Source organism: Salmo salar, chromosome 15 (genome assembly GCF_965601325.2).
Source record: "Salmo salar chromosome 15, fSalSal1, whole genome shotgun sequence".
Lineage (NCBI taxonomy): Eukaryota > Metazoa > Chordata > Actinopteri > Salmoniformes > Salmonidae > Salmo > Salmo salar.
The window spans coordinates 102,673,393-102,692,789 of record NC_138305.1 but is presented as its reverse complement, the minus strand read 5'-3'; the positions used below and the strand labels follow the sequence as shown (position 1 = coordinate 102,692,789).

At 43.0% G+C, this 19,397-nt stretch overlaps 1 protein-coding gene and 1 non-coding gene across 2 annotated transcripts in view; one reads left to right on the top strand and one right to left on the bottom strand.

The window, feature by feature from the left end:
• LOC106572792 (ATP-dependent 6-phosphofructokinase, muscle type) overlaps positions 1–19,397 on the top strand; it is a 75,893-nt gene that overhangs the window by 5,867 nt on the left and 50,629 nt on the right. Inside the window, exons 2-15 of the mRNA XM_045696381.2 lie at positions 2,109–2,182; positions 2,490–2,567; positions 3,672–3,861; positions 4,357–4,522; positions 4,657–4,810; positions 5,303–5,398; positions 5,654–5,746; positions 7,173–7,298; positions 7,401–7,465; positions 7,567–7,630; positions 8,138–8,284; positions 8,581–8,651; positions 11,279–11,366; positions 11,652–11,804. Coding sequence (XP_045552337.1) covers positions 2,109–2,182; positions 2,490–2,567; positions 3,672–3,861; positions 4,357–4,522; positions 4,657–4,810; positions 5,303–5,398; positions 5,654–5,746; positions 7,173–7,298; positions 7,401–7,465; positions 7,567–7,630; positions 8,138–8,284; positions 8,581–8,651; positions 11,279–11,366; positions 11,652–11,804 — 1,565 coding nt within the window. The remainder of the gene's footprint in view (positions 1–2,108; positions 2,183–2,489; positions 2,568–3,671; positions 3,862–4,356; positions 4,523–4,656; positions 4,811–5,302; positions 5,399–5,653; positions 5,747–7,172; positions 7,299–7,400; positions 7,466–7,566; positions 7,631–8,137; positions 8,285–8,580; positions 8,652–11,278; positions 11,367–11,651; positions 11,805–19,397) is intronic.
• LOC123727483 (U7 small nuclear RNA) lies at positions 3,273–3,329 on the bottom strand. The gene has a single exon (XR_006759478.1). It is a non-coding gene; the product is annotated as a U7 small nuclear RNA (small nuclear RNA).

Here is a 19,397-nt window from a genome sequence, read left to right as displayed (position 1 = left end):
GATCTGTTTACAGACATGACACCCTCTCTGTTCTCACTCTGAAAATATGTGCAGGAGCCTTTTTGAATGTTGTAGCCAAAACACTCTGAACCCAAAACACAAATGTCAAGGGACTTGATACCCATATGTCCATGCTTGATACACATGAAATCTATGTTTAAAAAGCATTGACATATGGGTATCAAGTCACTCTGGAGCTATAAAAGTCATTTTAATGTGTTTAATCATATGTCATGACTCTCCTGACAGTGGATCAAAGGACCCATCAGCTAGGCAAATGTTTGAAGATAGCCAGAACCTCTCTCTCCCACAAAAGAGGGATGGGGGGGCTGTGCCAGTCTTGACACCTTAACACTGGGTCGTAAATTTAGAGAGAACTTTCTCTTCCTTGCCCTGCAGTATTGTAAGACTGAAACGCTCTTTGTTACAGAGAGACTTTTGCCGCCAAAACCTTTTTTCCAAGAGAGTGAACAATATTCATAAGATAGGAATGTTAAGAATGGTCCTGGGTGGTCTAAAGAATAATCTGTCACATTGTTTATTATTTTGTGATGTCATTAAGGATGGTATAACACAGTAACTGTAAGTTAGGAAGGAAGGAAACACATTCTATCTGTCAAGTTTACATCTAAATGTTGTATAAAATATATGATTACATATGAGAATACTTTTGTGAAGATAGCAATGTGATTGTAGCCTTCTAAATGAGATCATTGTTTTTCATATAAACTTGTGCCCAGTCAGTAACCGCCTACCCTAATGAAGTCAGAAGAGCGTGTCAGTGTGATGGAACCGCCTTTCCGACCAGAGTGCTTAAAATGACAGAATTAACATATCAGACCAGTCTGACAGACAGCGTGAGCTGAACGTTACGAAATGGTTTAAACTCTACAGACCAGCCTGACAGACAGCGTGAGCTGAACGTTACAAAATGTTTTCAACTCTACAGACCAGCCGACGTACAGCACGAGCTGTACCTTGTCTTTAAAAATAAAAAAATGTACCCCCTTTTTTCTCCCCAATTTTGTGGTATCCAATTGGTAGTAGTTACTGTCTTGTCTCATCACTGCAACTCCCATACGGACTCGGGAGAGGCAAAGGTCGTGAGCCATGTGTCCTCCGAAACACAACCCAACCAAGCCGCATTGCTTCTTGACACAATGCACATCCAACTCAGAAGCCAGCCGCACCAATGTGTTGGAGGAAACACCGTACACCTGGCGACCTGGTCAGCCAAACTCTCCCTAACCCAGACTACGCTGGGCCAATTGTGCGCCTCCTGGGCCTCCTGGTCGAGGCCGGCTGCGATAGAGCCTGGGCTCGAACCCAGAGTCTCTGGTGGCACAGCTAGCACTGCGATGCAGTGCCTTAGACCACTCCACCACCCGGGAGGCCCCGTCAAACCTTGTCAGTCCACTAGGGACATTTTATCTCATGTAAGTGTGTATGTCTATTCTGTGCCATTATTTAGTTAGTTAATGAATAAATTATTAAATGAATTTGTGCAGTACTGAATATTCAGAAGGGCTAGGGTTCTTGCGGATCCAAGGATTATGCGACGTTCAGAATGAGACTGGTGAGGTAATCATTCATAATTGACTGTTATTTATGTAAGAGATATCTGTATATCTTTCGAGTTTAAGTCGGGAAATAGTAACTCGTTAAACAACTTTTCCCGTGGTGCCCCAAATTCCTAATGAGTTAATTGTTACGTGATTAATTTAATCAAGTAACAATTAAACGTAGTTCATTTCTAAAATAAATAACAGTTATCAGATTAATGATAGTCACGTCACAACAGATGACAACCCTGAATCCAAACGTAAACTTGATCGTAAGCTTGATTTAGTATTAATGTTAGCATTGGTGAAACGGGTTGTTTTACGCCATAACTACTGTACTGCCATTGTGAGCTGTGTGTGTGTGTGTGCGTGCGCGTGTGCGTGTGTGTCACTGTGAACTTTGACAAACTATTCTTTTTTGTGCAGTGCATTGACCATCAGGGCAACACTTTACTGAAAGGTGTAAGGTTTTATAACTTGTTATATGCATATATGAGCCTTCAGTCAGTCCTAAAAACCCCATGTTTGTCTGTCTGTGTCTCTCAGGTATGAATGCGGCTGTGAGGGCCACAGTCAGAGTTGGTCTCTACACTGGAGCCAAAGTCTACTTTGTTCATGAGGTAAAGACATACAGTAGAATAGAATACAATCACAGTTCTCTGATTCAAGTTTATACACTTGATAATGTGTTGTTTATCATGGCTGATCACCCATACTATAGTGTCTTCTACTATTAATTCATTCCTGATCTGATTGAAGGTTTAACAAATTCACCGCCAAAAAATAGATTCTATCCCAAACCACAAAGTTGTGTCGCTGCAGTAGCATGCTGTTGTCTCCCATTTCAGAAGGCGGTGGTCCTCGTGTGTGGCTGAAACCACGTTGAAGATAATAGTTTGTATTTGTGTTGATGATGTGTGTCTCCAGGGTTACCAGGGTCTGGTGGACGGAGGAGACAACATCAAACTGGCCACCTGGGAGAGTGTGTCCATGATGCTGCAACTGGTGAGTCCTGTTATCAGACACTCACAACCACTGATGCCAATACAGGAGTCAGGACACAACTGTCATCAACTGTCACTGTCTAGAGAGGGTATTACAGTAAATGAATGACAAGAAACCAAGAGTTCTGCTTTATTTGTATATACAGATACAGACTCACAACCAAGTGTTCATAGATGGTGATGATGATGCCTACTGTAGCTAAGAGAGAACAGGGGTCAGCTCCAGTAACACAAACTGACCTCTGCGCACACAGAGTATTTGGATTGAGTCGGGACCTGGCCAGGCGCCATGGAAAGATCAAAGCAGGGTGTGATTACAGAGCTGCATCTCTTTCCTGATAGGCTGACATATTCTCAGTAACAGAAGACAGTGTTCAAACCGACCTAATGTTGAGGTGCAGACGAGATGCAAGATTCACACGCATCACTGAACGGCGTATAATGACATATTCAGAAAAATCCTTGATGTTTCGGCCGTCTGGGCCTTCACTGTAGTATGTACAATTAACTATAGTATAATTACTGTAGTTAAAGAAAACTTGTAATACTATATTAATTAATGTAGAGTTTTGCAGACTGTACTATACTGCAGTATTTTATGTAGTGTTTTTGAGGACATTACTGTAGTATTTTATGTAGTGTTTTTGAGGACATTACTGTAGTATTTACTGTAGTGTTTTTGTTTTATTATCGGTGACATAGAAGTGGAGGCTTTCTCCTTCAGGAAACCTACTGGAGAAATACTAAAAGAGCACATTTTCTTAGCCAGGCAGCCAGCCAGCCAGGCAGCCAGCCAGCCAGCAAGCCAGCAAGCACTGGGTTCTGAACAGATAATTCAGGGCTGCTCTTTTCTATAACCTATAGGAACACATTATATGGTCTATACTTGCAATTTAGGTGTCTCAGATATGTGTGACACAGATTGCTATATGGGGAGGGGAATTTGCAGGGTATATACAAATTAAATACTGTAGTATTTACTATAGTTTAAAAAGTGTAGAGTTTTTACATGTAATACTTTAGTATTTACTATAGTATTCTACAGTATTGCACCGGTCTGAGGGACTTTGTCTTTCTTCTGATTCAATGAGTCTCTCTCTACCAGGGTGGCACAGTTATCGGCAGTGCCCGCTGCATGGACTTCAGAGCCAGGGAGGGCCGCATGAAGGCTGCCCTGAACTTGGTCAAGCTGGGTATCACCAACCTGTGTGTGATCGGGGGTGACGGTAGTCTAACCGGAGCTAACCAGTTCAGGACGGAGTGGTCCACTCTGCTGGTCGACCTGGTCAAAGCCGGTAAGGCTGTCTGAAACCCCACAGGGACTATGGAAAACCCCTAAGAACTGGGAAGGGTCACAATAAAATCTATGTCCATGTGGAAACACTTCATTGAAATTGGATAGTTCATTGAAATTGGATAGTTCATTGAAAGTACAAAATGCTTCTTTATTATTAAGACCGTGCGTCTCCAACGCCAGCCTCACACACCTCATCTCAGGCCTCACTGCCTTACTGCTGCAGATCAAGTGCCTGGCTGAGGGAGGGGACCTGAACTCCTTTGAATTTAAATCACTCACTGACTCTCTGAATGACATAAAGAGCTCAATAGCTCTTGATAAATAAACCACAGGGTTTATTTACTTAACCACTGATGCAGTTTCAGCATTCTTTGTCATTTCTTTTTACCATAAAACAATTTGAGCGATCCCAGATACACCAGATAGCCTGGTTACATTGGTGGAATTGCTGTTGAATATAACTGACAGCAGTGTGGGACTTCTCTGTCTCCAGGTAAGATCAGCGATGACGAGGCCAAGACATCGTCCCACCTCAACATAGTAGGCATGGTGGGTTCTATCGACAATGACTTCTGTGGCACAGACATGACCATCGGGACAGACTCCGCCCTCCACCGCATCATAGAGGTGGTGGATGCCATCACCACGACCGCACAGAGGTGAGGAGAGGTCATTGCTGTCACACACGTTTGCAGCCGTGCGCTCATGCATACAGACACACGCACACACTGTTTCTGTTGTCTCTTTGGCACCTGGTTTATAACAAAGAGGTGTCCTCTGTTGTTCTCTTCAGTCACCAGAGGACCTTTATCCTGGAGGTGATGGGTAGACACTGTGGCTACCTGGCCCTTGTGACTGCTCTAGCCTGCGGTGCTGACTGGGTGTTCATCCCAGAGATGCCCCCAGATGAGGGATGGGAGGGGCATCTGTGTAGAAGACTGGCTGATGTATGTTTACAAGCACAGACAGACTGACACTAGCCTTCTGGACAGGATTCTCTTCTATTCTTCTCTTCTCCTATTCTCCTCTTCTCTAATCCTCTTCTCTACTCTTCTTCCCTTCTCTTATTCTACTCTTCTCTCCTTCTCCTCTTATCTTTTCCCCTTCTCTTCTTCTTCCCCTTCTTCTCTTCTATTCTCCTCATCTTCTCTTCTCCTCTTCTTCTCTACTCTACTCTTCTTCTCCTCTTCTCATCTTCTTCTCTCCTCTTCTTCTCCTCTTCACCTCTTGTCTTCTTCTTCTTCTCTTCTTCTGCCCTTCCCTTCTCTTCTAATCTTCTTCTCTTCTCCTCTACTCCTCTTCATCTCTTATTTTCTATTTTCTTCTCCATATTGAAGTACTTTTTAAATAAAACACATTACACCACAATCTTTCATTCCATTTATCTGTTTCCACCCTTGGTACCTAATCACCAAGCTGACGTCTTGTGTCTCTGACAGCAAAGGGCCAGAGGATGTCGTCTGAATGTGATCATTGTGGCAGAGGGAGCTATGGGCAGAGATGGAAAACCCATCGGCTCTGAAGACATCAAGAAGGTCAGCAAACTCTCCCTCATATTACTGTACCTAGCAGTTCAAATGGTTTTGTTTCCTTGTTTGTTAGGACCTCTTTTAGAGTAGTCTCGTCCATCAACCATCTCACTCTATGTGGACAAGGTTACTTTTAGCCCATTCCCAAATATTCCCTCAGAGTTAAAGCACTAACATTCTACTGCGTTGTCTACCAGGGTTTGAATAAGGTTAAACTGTCAGTTGCTAGTAGCTCTCTGTGTGTGCATCTTACGTTTGTAGTTGGTGGAGAAGAATTTGGGCTTTGACACCCGTACCACTGTCCTGGGACACGTGCAGAGAGGCGGTACCCCCTCCGCCTTCGACAGAATCCTGGTAGGTCTTTCTCTCTCTCTTTCTCTATTTCACCCTGTCTCTTTCACCCTCTCTCTCTCTCTCCTCTCTCTCTCTCCTCTCTCTCTCTCTATGCGTATGAGCAAAAGCATGCCTGACTGTGTAATGTGATGTGTTTGTGCGTGCGTGCGTGCGCGTGTGTGTGTGTGTGTGTGTTCTTCCCAATCCCCATTGCAGCAGGATATGTGTGGAGGCTCTGTTGGTGTGTGTGTGTGTCTCTCTAACCCTGGTGTGTTGTGATTGTGTCTGACTGTGGTGTCTCTCTAACCCTGGTGTGTTGTGATTGTGTCTGACTGTGGTGTCTCTCTAACCCTGGTGTGTTGTGATTGTGTCTGACTGTGGTGTCTCTCTAACCCTGGTGTGTTGTGATTGTGTCTGACTGTGGTGTCTCTCTAACCCTGGTGTGTTGTGATTGTGTCTGACTGTGGTGTCTCTCTAACCCTGGTGTGTTGTGATTGTGTCTGACTGTGGTGTCTCTCTAACCCTGGTGTGTTGTGATTGTGTCTGACTGTGGTGTCTCTCTAACCCTGGTGTGTTGTGATTGTGTCTGACTGTGGTGTCTCTCTAACCCTGGTGTGTTGTGATTGTGTCTGACTGTGGTGTCTCTCTAACCCTGGTGTGTTGTGATTGTGTCTGACTGTGGTGTCTCTCTAACCCTGGTGTGTTGTGATTGTGTCTGACTGTGGTGTCTCTCTAACCCTGGTGTGTTGTGATTGTGTCTGACTGTGGTGTCTCTCTAACCCTGGTGTGTTGTGATTGTGTCTGACTGTGGTGTCTCTCTAACCCTGGTGTGTTGTGATTGTGTCTGACTGTGGTGTCTCTCTAACCCTGGTGTGTTGTGATTGTGTCTGACTGTGGTGTCTCTCTAACCCTGGTGTGTTGTGATTGTGTCTGACTGTGGTGTCTCTCTAACCCTGGTGTGTTGTGATTGTGTCTGACTGTGGTGTCTCTCTAACGACGGTGTGTTGTGATTGTGTCTGACTGTGGTGTCTCTCTAACCCTGGTGTGTTGTGATTGTGTCTGACTGTGGTGTCTCTCTAACCCTGGTGTGTTGTGATTGTGTCTGACTGTGGTGTCTCTCTAACGACGGTGTGTTGTGATTGTGTCTGACTGTGGTGTCTCTCTAACCCTGGTGTGTTGTGATTGTGTCTGACTGTGGTGTCTCTCTATCGACGGTGTGTTGTGATTGTGTCTGACTGTGGTGTCTCTCTAACCCTGGTGTGTTGTGATTGTGTCTGACTGTGGTGTCTCTCTAACCCTGGTGTGTTGTGATTGTGTCTGACTGTGGTGTCTCTCTAACCCTGGTGTGTTGTGATTGTGTCTGACTGTGGTGTCTCTCTATCGACGGTGTGTTGTGATTGTGTCTGACTGTGGTGTCTCTCTAACCCTGGTGTGTGTTCTCCCTCAGGGCAGCAGGATGGGAGTGGAGGCTGTGATGGCCCTGTTGGAGGCCACTCCAGAGACCCCAGCCTGTGTGGTCAGTCTGTCTGGTAACCAGGCTGTCAGGCTGCCCCTCATGGAGTGTGTCCAAGTGGTCAGTATCAGTAACTAAGCCCCATCAACTGTTGTATGGGTTCACCTATAACTGAGCACATATGTTATCAAATCACTCCCCCCCCCCTCTCTGTCTCCTCAGACTAAGGATGTGACTACTGCCATGGCTGAGAATAGATGGGAGGATGCTATCAAGCTCAGAGGAAAGTAAGAACTGTAGCCTACTTTTACCACTCTAACAATGTCTTCACTGTTACTGAAATGACTCACTCGGATGTTACATCACTGTTTTTGTTGGCCCTGTCCAGGAGCTTTGAAAACAACTGGAACACATACAAGATGCTAGCCCACATCAACCCTCCAGATACCAAGGTGAGGGACAACACCTACACAATTAACACATGAGTTGCATTAAATTAGTTACCAAACTAGAGCACTAACAGATCAATATGTCACCATCCTCTCCTCTCCTCTCCTCTACGCTCCGCTCCTCTCCTCTCCTCTCCTCTCCACCTCTCTTCTTCTCTCGCCTTCTCTCCACCTCCACCTCTCCTCTCCTCTCACCTCTCCACCTCCACCTCTCCTCTCACCTCTCCACCTCTCCTCTCCCCTTCTCTCCTCTCCCCTTCTCTCCACCTCTTCTTTCCTTTTCATTCCACCTCACCTCTCCTCTCCCCTTCACTCCACCTCGCCTCTCCCCTTCTCTCCTCCTCCTCTCCACCTCTTCTTTCCCCTTCTCTCTTCCTCTACCTCTACTCCCCCTTCTTTCCACCTCCACCTCTCCTCTCACCTTCTCTCCACCTCCACCTCTCATCTTCTCTCCACCTATCCTCTTCTCTCCACCTCTCCCCTTTTCTCCACCTCTCCTCTCCCCTCCAGAGCAACATTAATGTAGCCATAGTTAACGTCGGTGCCCCCTGTGCTGGTATGAATGCTGCCGTGCGTTCTGCAGTGAGGATTGGAATCATTCAGGGACACAATATGCTGGCCGTTCATGACGGGTTTGAGGGTCTCGCTCACGGAAATGTACGTACACATTACTAACTATGCACTGCACACTATGCAGAGCCCATTCGTCTCAGCCTAAACTCCTCTTTTGATCAGGGCCTGTACTCATAAAGCATCTCAGAGTAGGAGAGCTGATCTAGGATCAGGTCCCTTTTGTCCATTTAATCCTATACATTATGGTATATAAGGCTTGGATGCTTTGTGATTACAGAACCAGGTCATCTATAATCTAAAGATAGAACAAGGCCTGGTACAGTAATTCTTGTCAAGTGAAACTTGAAACCTCTGACCCCTGATCTTTACCCCTTGACCAGATCGAGCCCATCACCTGGACAGGAGTGTCAGGCTGGACTGGGAAGGGAGGCTCTGAGTTGGGCACCAAGAGGTATTACATCATATCTCTTTTACTACTCAGTTTGTATTGTCAGCTGGGGTGGAACCAATGATTTATATATACACTAGATGACTGACAGGTGTCTTGTTTTGAAGCCACCGCACCTCCATCTTGGCATTCCCTACCATAGTAAAAAATTATATCTCTACTTGTTTTTACCATGTTTATTCTATTACAGACACCTTAATGCATACTTTTAAATTATTTTATGTGGCTAAACATAAAAATAAAAATGAAAAAATATATAAAAACATTTTCTTTATAGTATAATATTTAGAAAGTACTGATGTTACTGTCCCCACTGCAACAACAAAACTATTTTGTCCTTGAAATTTTTTATTGAAATATAGCTAGCCAGCTTGTAGTCCTAAAACACAGGAATAAATTACCTCTGTTTCATTCAGACGTCCTTATGGCAAAAATGAATGTGGGAAAAATTGTGTTTTTCAAAATAAGGTCTGAGGTTAACACAGGCTTAGGAGATCTTATATGTTTTGTTCTATGAGATAATAGCAGTCAGTTAACATGACCTTGATGATGCCTTTATGTGATGTATGTGTTTTTTATTATTATGTACACTACCAGTCAAACGTTTTAGAACACCTACTCAATCAAGGGTTTTCTTTATTTTTACTATTTTCTACATTGTAGAATAATAATGAAGAAATCAAAACTATGAAATAACACATATGGAATCAGGTTGGAACCAAAAAAGTGTTAAACAAATCAAAATATATTTTATATTTGAGATTCTTCAAAGTAGCCACTCTGCCTTGATGATAGCTTTGCACACTCTTGGCATTCTCTCAACCAGCTTCACCTGAAATGCTTTGCAACAGTCTTGAAGTTCCCACATATGCTGAGCACTTATTGTCTGCTTTTCCTTCACTCTGCGGTCCAATTCATCCCAAACCATCTCGATTTGGTTGAGGTCGGGGGATTGTGGAGGCCAGGTCATCTGATGCAGCACTCCGTTACTCTCCTTCTTGATCAAATAGCCCTTACACAGCCTGGAGGTGTGTTGGGTCATTGTCCTGTTGAAAAACAAATGATAGTCCCACTAAGCCCAAACCAGATGGGATGGCGTATCGCTGCAGAATGCTGTGGTAGCCATGCTGGTTAAGTGTGCCTTGAATTCTAAATAAATCACAGACATTGTCACCAGCAAAGCACCCCCCCCCCCCCCCCCCCCCCCACACCATAACACCTCCTCCTCCATGCTTTACGGTGGGAAATACACATGCAGAGATCATTCGTTCATCCACACTGCGTCTCACAAAGACACGGTGGTAGGAACCAAAAATCTCCAATTTGGACTCTAGACCAAAGGACAGATTTCCACCGGTCTAATGTCCTTGTTTCTTGGCCCAAGCAAGTCTCTTCTTCTTATTGGTGTCCTTTAGTAGTGGTTTCTTTGCAGCAATTCGACCATGATGGCCTGATTCACACAGTCTCCTCTGAACAGTTGATGTTGAGATGTGTCTGTTACTTGAACTCTGAAGCATTTATTTGGGCTTCAATTTCTAAGGCTGGTAACTCCAATGAACTTCCTCTGCAGCAGAGGTAACTCTGGGTCTTCCTTTCCTGTGGCGGTCCTCATGAGAGCCAGTTTCATCATAGCGCTTGATGTTTTTTGCTACTGCACTTGAAGAAACTTTCAAAGTTCTTGAAATTTTCCAGATTGACTGATCTTCATGTCTTAAAGTAATGATGGACTGTCGTTTCTCTTTGCTTATTTGAGCTCTTCTTGCCATAATATGGACTTGGTCTTTTACCAAATAGGGCTATCTTCTGTATACCACCCCTACCTTGTCACAGCACAACTGATTGGCTCAAACACATTAAGATGGAATAAAATTCCACAAATTAACTTTTAAGAAGGCACACCTGTTAATTTAAATGCATTCCAGGTGACTACCTCATGAAGCTGGTTGAGAGAATGCTGTGCAAAGCTGTCATCAAGGCACATGGTGGCTATTTGAAGAATCTCAAATATAAAATATATTTTGATTTGTTTAACACTTTTTTTGGTTACTACATGATTCCATATGTGTTATTTCATAGTTTTGATGTCTTCACGATTATTCTACAATGTAGAACATAGTAAAAATAAAGAAAAACCCTTGAATGAGTAGGTGTTCTAAAACTTTTGACTGGTAGTGTAAATTTCCAAAAATTCCCAAAAAGTGACGTTAGCTGATAAAGATGATCTCATTGAACAAAACATATAAGATCTCCTAAGCCTGTGTTTACCACAGACCTTATTTTTCGCCGTTTATCCAAAAACGGCATTCAATTTTCTCATAGGCTTTGTCCAACGAACCGTGTCGGAGTTAGTGCCTACAAAAAGACGCCATTACTATTTCTCTCTATACTGTAGAATCCCATTCATTCCTATGGAGGACTGCTCCTACTGGGGAGTGACAATATGGCCGACCGTTGGCTTCAAAGCCTCTCATTGGCCAATACATAGCGTCAGCAGCAATCCAGGGTTTATGTAAAAATGTACAAATATTTTTTGAGCAGAGATTAAAAAATATACACCCTTCCCCTGCTTGTGAGTACTGTATATCACTGATGTTTCACACAATAACTGATGTCTGCTTCTTTATTTGAAGAGTCCTGCCTTCTAAGTTCATTGAGGAAATCAGCTTGACTATTGCTAAGTTCAATATCCACTCTCTGGTAATAATTGGAGGGTTTGAGGTAAGAGTCTTAAGACTATCCCATCACATGCATGTCTTCTTTGATATGTGGTTGTCTTACCTAATTCAGAACATAAAATTGAATTTGATAAATGACTAAGATGTAAATGTAATGTCTAACCACAAAACCACAAAAGACAAATAAGCCCGGTACCTCAGTAGTGTCCCCCACTGCTGCGCTTCCTCTCCTTTCACCTCTCTCTCAAAATCAAATCAAATTGTATTGGTCACATGCTTCGTAAACATCAGGTCTAGACTCTCCCCTCTCCTCCTGTCCCCTCCCCAGGCGTTTATGGGTGGTCTGGAGCTGGTGACAGCCAGGGAGAAGTATGAGGAGCTGTGCATTCCCATGGTGGTCATCCCCGCCACTGTCTCCAACAACGTCCCCGGCTCCGACTTCAGCATTGGAGCTGACACCGCCCTCAACACCATCACCTCGGTCAGTACCGTAATACATCAGCACTATTAACTTCTTCATTACCGTAATATATCAACAATATCCCCTCGGTAAGTACCGTAATACACTAACAATATCCCCTCGGTAAGTACCGTAATACATCAACACCAAGGTGAGTACTGTAATACATCAACACCAACACCTAGGTGAGTACTGTAATACATCAACACCAACACCTAGGTGAGTACTGTAATACATCAACACCAACACCTAGGTGAGTACTGTAATAAATCAACACCAACACCTAGGTCAGTACTGTAATACATCAACACCAACACCTAGGTGAGTACTGTAATACAGCAACACCAACACCTAGGTGAGTACTGTCATGCATCAGCACCTAGGTGAGTACTGTAATACATCAACACCAACACCTAGGTCAGGACCATAATACCTCAACACCAACACCTTGGTGAGTACTGTAATACATCAGCACCTAGGTGAGTACTGTAATACATCAACACCAGCACCAAGGTGAGTACTGTAATACACCAACACCTAGGTGAGTACTGTAATACATCAACACCAGCACCTAGGTGAGTACTGTAATACATCAACACCTAGGTGAGTACTGTAATACATCAACACCTAGGTCAGTAACGTAATACATCAACACCTAGGTGAGTACTGTAATACACCAGCACCTAGGTGAGTACTGTAATACATCAACACCAACACCTAGGTGAGTACTGTAATACATCAACACCAACACCTAGGTGAGTACCGTAATACATCAACACCAACACCTAGGTCAGTACCGTAATACACCAACATCTAGGTGAGTACTGAAATACATCAACACCTAGGTCAGTACTGAAATACATCAACACCTAGGTCAGTACTGTAATACATCAACACCTAGGTGAGTACTGTAATACATCAACACCAACACCTAGGTCAGTACTGTAATACATCAACACCAACACCTAGGTCAGTACTGTAATACATCAACACCTAGGTCAGTACTGTAATACATCAACACCTAGGTCAGTACTGAAATACATCAACACCAACACCTAGGTCAGTACTGTAATACACCAACACCTAGGTCAGTACCGTAATATATCAACACCAACACCTAGGTCCGTACCGTAATATATCAACACCAACACCTAGGTCAGTACTGTAATACATCAACACCTAGGTCAGTACTGTAATACACCAACACCTAGGTCAGTACTGTAATACATCAACACCTAGGTCAGTACTGTAATACACCAACACCTAGGTGAGTACTGTAATAAATCAACACCAACACCTAGGTGAGTACTGTAATACATCAACACCAACACCTAGGTGAGTACTGTAATACAGCAACACCAACACCTAGGTGAGTACTGTCATGCATCAGCACCTAGGTGAGTACTGTAATACATCAACACCAACACCTAGGTCAGGACCATAATACCTCAACACCAACACCTTGGTGAGTACTGTAATACATCAGCACCTAGGTGAGTACTGTAATACATCAACACCAGCACCAAGGTGAGTACTGTAATACACCAACACCTAGGTGAGTACTGTAATACATCAACACCAGCACCTAGGTGAGTACTGTAATACATCAACACCTAGGTGAGTACTGTAATACATCAACACCAACACCTAGGTCAGGACCATAATACCTCAACACCAACACCTTGGTGAGTACTGTAATACATCAGCACCTAGGTGAGTACTGTAATACATCAACACCAGCACCAAGGTGAGTACTGTAATACACCAACACCTAGGTGAGTACTGTAATACATCAACACCAGCACCTAGGTGAGTACTGTAATACACCAGCACCTAGGTGAGTACTGTAATACATCAACACCAACACCTAGGTGAGTACTGTAATACATCAACACCAACACCTAGGTGAGTACCGTAATACATCAACACCTAGGTCAGTACCGTAATACACCAACATCTAGGTGAGTACTGAAATACATCAACACCTAGGTCAGTACTGAAATACATCAACACCTAGGTCAGTACTGTAATACATCAACACCTAGGTGAGTACTGTAATACATCAACACCAACACCTAGGTCAGTACTGTAATACATCAACACCAACACCTAGGTCAGTACTGTAATACATCAACACCTAGGTCAGTACTGTAATACATCAACACCTAGGTCAGTACTGAAATACATCAACACCAACACCTAGGTCAGTACTGTAATACACCAACACCTAGGTGAGTACCATAATACACCAACACCTAGGTGAGTACTGTAATACACTAACACTTAGGTCAGTACTGTAATACATCAACACCAACACCTAGGTCAGTACTGTAATACACCAACACCTAGGTCCGTACCGTAATACATCAACACCTAGGTCAGTACCGTAATACACCAACACCTAGGTGAGTACTGTAATACACTAACACTTAGGTGAGTACTGTAATACATCAACACCAACACCTAGGTCAGTACTGTAATACATCAACACCAACACCTAGGTCAGTACTGTAATACATCAACACCAACACCTAGGTGAGTACTGTAATACATCAACACCTAGGTCAGTACTGTAATACATCAACACCAACACCTAGGTGAGTACTGTAATACATCAACACCAACACCTAGGTGAGTACTGTAATACATCAGCACCTAGGTGAGTACTATAATACATCAACACCAACACCTAGGTCAGTACCGTAATACCTCAACACCAACACCTAGGTGAGTACTGTAATACATCAGCACCTAGGTGAGTACTGTAATACATCAACACCAGCACCTAGGTGAGTACTGTAATACACCAACACCTAGGTGACTACTGTAATACATCAACACCAGCACCTAGGTGAGGACTGTAATACATCAACACCTAGGTGAGTACCGTAATACATCAACAGCAACACTTTGGTGAGTCCTGTAATACACCAACACCTAGGTGAGTACTGTAATACATCAACACCTAGGTGAGTACTGTAATACATCAACACCAACACCAAGGTGAGTACCGTAATACATCAATACCAACACCTAGGTCAGTACCGTAATACACCAACATCTAGGTGAGTACTGAAATACATCAACACCTAGGTCAGTACTGAAATACATCAACACCTAGGTCAGTACTGTAATACATCAACACCTAGGTGAGTACTGTAATACATCAACACCAACACCTAGGTCAGTAATGTAATACATCAACACCAACACCTAGGTCAGTACTGTAATACATCAACACCAACACCTAGGTCAGTACTGTAATACATCAACACCTAGGTCAGTACTGAAATACATCAACACCAACACCTAGGTCAGTACTGTAATACACCAACACCTAGGTCAGTACCGTAATATATCAACACCAACACCTAGGTCCGTACCGTAATATATCAACACCAACACCTAGGTCAGTACTGTAATACACCAACACCTAGGTCAGTACCGTAATACACCAACACCTAGGTGAGTACTGTAATACACTAACACTTAGGTCAGTACTGTAATACATCAACACCAACACCTAGGTCAGTACTGTAATACACCAACACCTAGGTCCGTACCGTAATACATCAACACCTAGGTCAGTACCGTAATACACCAACACCTAGGTGAGTACTGTAATACACTAACACTTAGGTCAGTACTGTAATACATCAACACCAACACCTAGGTCAGTACTGTAATACATCAACACCAACACCTAGGTGAGTACTGTAATACATCAACACCAACACCTAGGTCAGCACTGTAATACATCAACACCAACACCTAGGTGAGTACTGTAATACATCAACACCAACACCTAGGTGAGTACTGTAATACATCAGCACCTAGGTGAGTACTATAATACATCAACACCAACACCAAGGTCAGTACTGTAATACCTCAACACCAACACCTAGGTGAGTACTGTAATACATCAGCACCTAGGTGAGTACTGTAATACATCAACACCAGCACCTAGGTGAGTACTGTAATACACCAACACCTAGGTGAGTACTGTAATACATCAACACCAGCACCTAGGTCAGTACTGTAATACATCAAGACCTAGGTGAGTACAGTAATACATCAACAGCAACACCTAGGTGAGTACTGTAATACACCAACACCTAGGTGAGTACTGTAATACATCAACACCTAGGTGACTACTGTAATACATCAACACCAACACCTAGGTGAGTACCGTAATACATCAACACCAACACCTAGGTCAGTACTGTAATACACCAACATCTATGTGAGTACTGAAATACATCAACACCTAGGTCAGTACTGAAACACATCAACACCTAGGTCAGTACTGTAATACATCATCACCTAGGTGAGTACTGTAATACATCAACACCAACACCTAGGTCAGTACTGTAATACATCAACACCAACACCTAGGTCAGTACTGTAATACATCAACACCAACACCTAGGTCAGTACTGTAATACATCAACACCTAGGTCAGTACTGAAATACATCAACACCTAGGTCAGTACTGTAATACACCAACACCTAGGTGAGTACTGTAATACATCAACACCAACACCTAGGTCAGTACTGTAATACATCAACACCAACACCTAGGTCAGTACTGTAATACATCAACACCAACACCTAGGTCAGTACTGTAATACATCAACACCTAGGTCAGTACTGAAATACATCAACACCAACACCTAGGTCAGTACTGTAATACACCAACACCTAGGTCAGTACCGTAATATATCAACACCAACACCTAGGTCCGTACCGTAATATATCAACACCAACACCTAGGTCCGTACCGTAATATATCAACACCAACACCTAGGTCAGTACTGTAATACATCAACACCTAGGTCAGTACCATAATACACCAACACCTAGGTGAGTACTGTAATACACTAACACTTAGGTCAGTACTGTAATACATCAACACCAACACCTAGGTCAGTACTGTAATACACCAACACCTAGGTCCGTACCGTAATACATCAACACCTAGGTGAGTACTGTAATACACTAACACTTAGGTCAGTACTGTAATACATCAACACCAACACCTAGGTCAGTACTGTAATACACTAACACTTAGGTCAGTACTGTAATACATCAACACCAACACCTAGGTCAGTACCGTAATACACCAACACCTAGGTGAGTACTGTAATACACTAACACTTAGGTGAGTACTGTAATACATCAACACCAACACCTAGGTCAGTACTGTAATACATCAACACCAACACCTAGGTCAGTACTGAAATACATCAACACCAACACCTAGGTCAGTATTGTAATACACCAACACCTAGGTCAGTACCGTAATATATCAACACCAACACCTAGGTCCGTACCGTAATATATCAACACCAACACCTAGGTCAGTACTGTAATACATCAACACCTAGGTCAGTACTGTAATACACCAACACCTAGGTGAGTACTGTAATACATCAACACCAATGTCAGTACTGTAATACATCAAGACCTAGGTCAGTACCATAATACACCAACACCTAGGTGAGTACTGTAATACACTAACACTTAGGTCAGTACTGTAATACATCAACACCAACACCTAGGTCAGTACTGTAATACACCAACACCTAGGTCCGTACCGTAATACATCAACACCTAGGTCAGTACCGTAATACACCAACATCTAGGTGAGTACTGTAATACACTAACACTTAGGTGAGTACTGTAATACATCAACACCAACACCTAGGTCAGTACTGTAACACATCAACACCAACACCTAGGTCAGTACTGTAATACATCAACACCAACACCTAGGTGAGTACTGTAATACATCAACACCAACACCTAGGTCAGTACTGTAATACATCAACACCAACACCTAGGTGAGTACTGTAATACATCAACACCAACACCTAGGTGAGTACTGTAATACATCAGCACCTAGGTGAGTACTATAATACATCAACACCAACACCTAGGTCAGTACCGTAATACCTCAACACCAACACCTAGGTGAGTACTGTAATACATCAGCATCTAGGTGAGTACTGTAATACATCAACACCAGCACCTAGGTGAGTACTGTAATACACCAACACCTAGGTGAGTACTGTAATACATCAACACCAGCACCTAGGTGAGTACTGTAATACATCAACACCTAGGTGAGTACCGTAATACATCAACAGCAACACCTAGGTGAGTACTGTAATACACCAACACCTAGGTGAGTACTGTAATACATCAACACCAACACCTAGGTGAGTACCGTAATACATCAACACCAACACCTAGGTGAGTACTGTAATACATCAACACCTAGGTGAGTACCGTAATACATCAACAGCAACACCTAGGTGAGTACTGTAATACACCAACACCTAGGTGAGTACTGAAATACATCAACACCTAGGTCAGTACTGAAATACATCAACACCTAGGTCAGTACTGTAATACATCAACACCTAGGTGAGTACTGTAATACATCAACACCAACACCTAGGTCAGTACTGTAATACATCAACACCAACACCTAGGTCAGTACTGTAATACATCAACACCAACACCTAGGTCAGTACTGTAATACATCAACACCTAGGTCAGTACTGAAATACATCAACACCAACACCTAGGTCAGTACTGTAATACACCAACACCTAGGTCAGTACCGTAATATATCAACACCAACACCTAGGTCCGTACCGTAATATATCAACACCAACACCTAGGTCAGTACTGTAATACACCAACACCTAGGTCAGTACTGTAATACACCAACACCTAGGTCCGTAACGTAATACATCAACACCTAGATCAGTACTGTAAGACATCAACACCTAGGTCAGTACCGTAATACACCAACACCTAGGTGAGTACTGTAATACACTAACACTTAGGTCAGTACTGTAATACATCAACACCAACACCTAGGTCAGTACTGTAATACACCAACACCTAGGTCCGTACCGTAATACATCAACACCCAGGTCAGTACCGTAATACACCAACACCTAGGTGAGTACTGTAATACACTAACACTTAGGTCAGTACTGTAATACATCAACACCAACACCTAGGTCAGTACTGTAATACATCAACACCAACACCTAGGTGAGTACTGTAATACATCAACACCAACACCTAGGTCAGTACTGTAATACATCAACACCAACACCTAGGTGAGTACTGTAATACATCAACACCAACACCTAGGTGAGTACTGTAATACATCAGCACCTAGCTGAGTACTGTAATACATCAACACCAGCACCTAGGTGAGTACTGTAATACACCAACACCTAGGTGAGTACTGTAATACATCAACACCAGCACCTAGGTCAGTACTGTAATACATCAACACCTAGGTGAGTACCGTAATACATCAACAGCAACACCTAGGTGAGTACTGTAATACACCAACAACTAGGTGAGTACTGTAATACATCAACACCTAGGTGACTACTGTAATACATCAACACCAACACCTAGGTCAGTACTGTAATACATCAACACCAACACCTAGGTCAGTACTGTAATACATCAACACCTAGGTCAGTACTGAAATACATCAACACCTAGGTCAGTACTGTAATACACCAACTCCTAGGTGAGTACTGTAATACATCAACACCAACACCTAGGTCAGTACTGTAA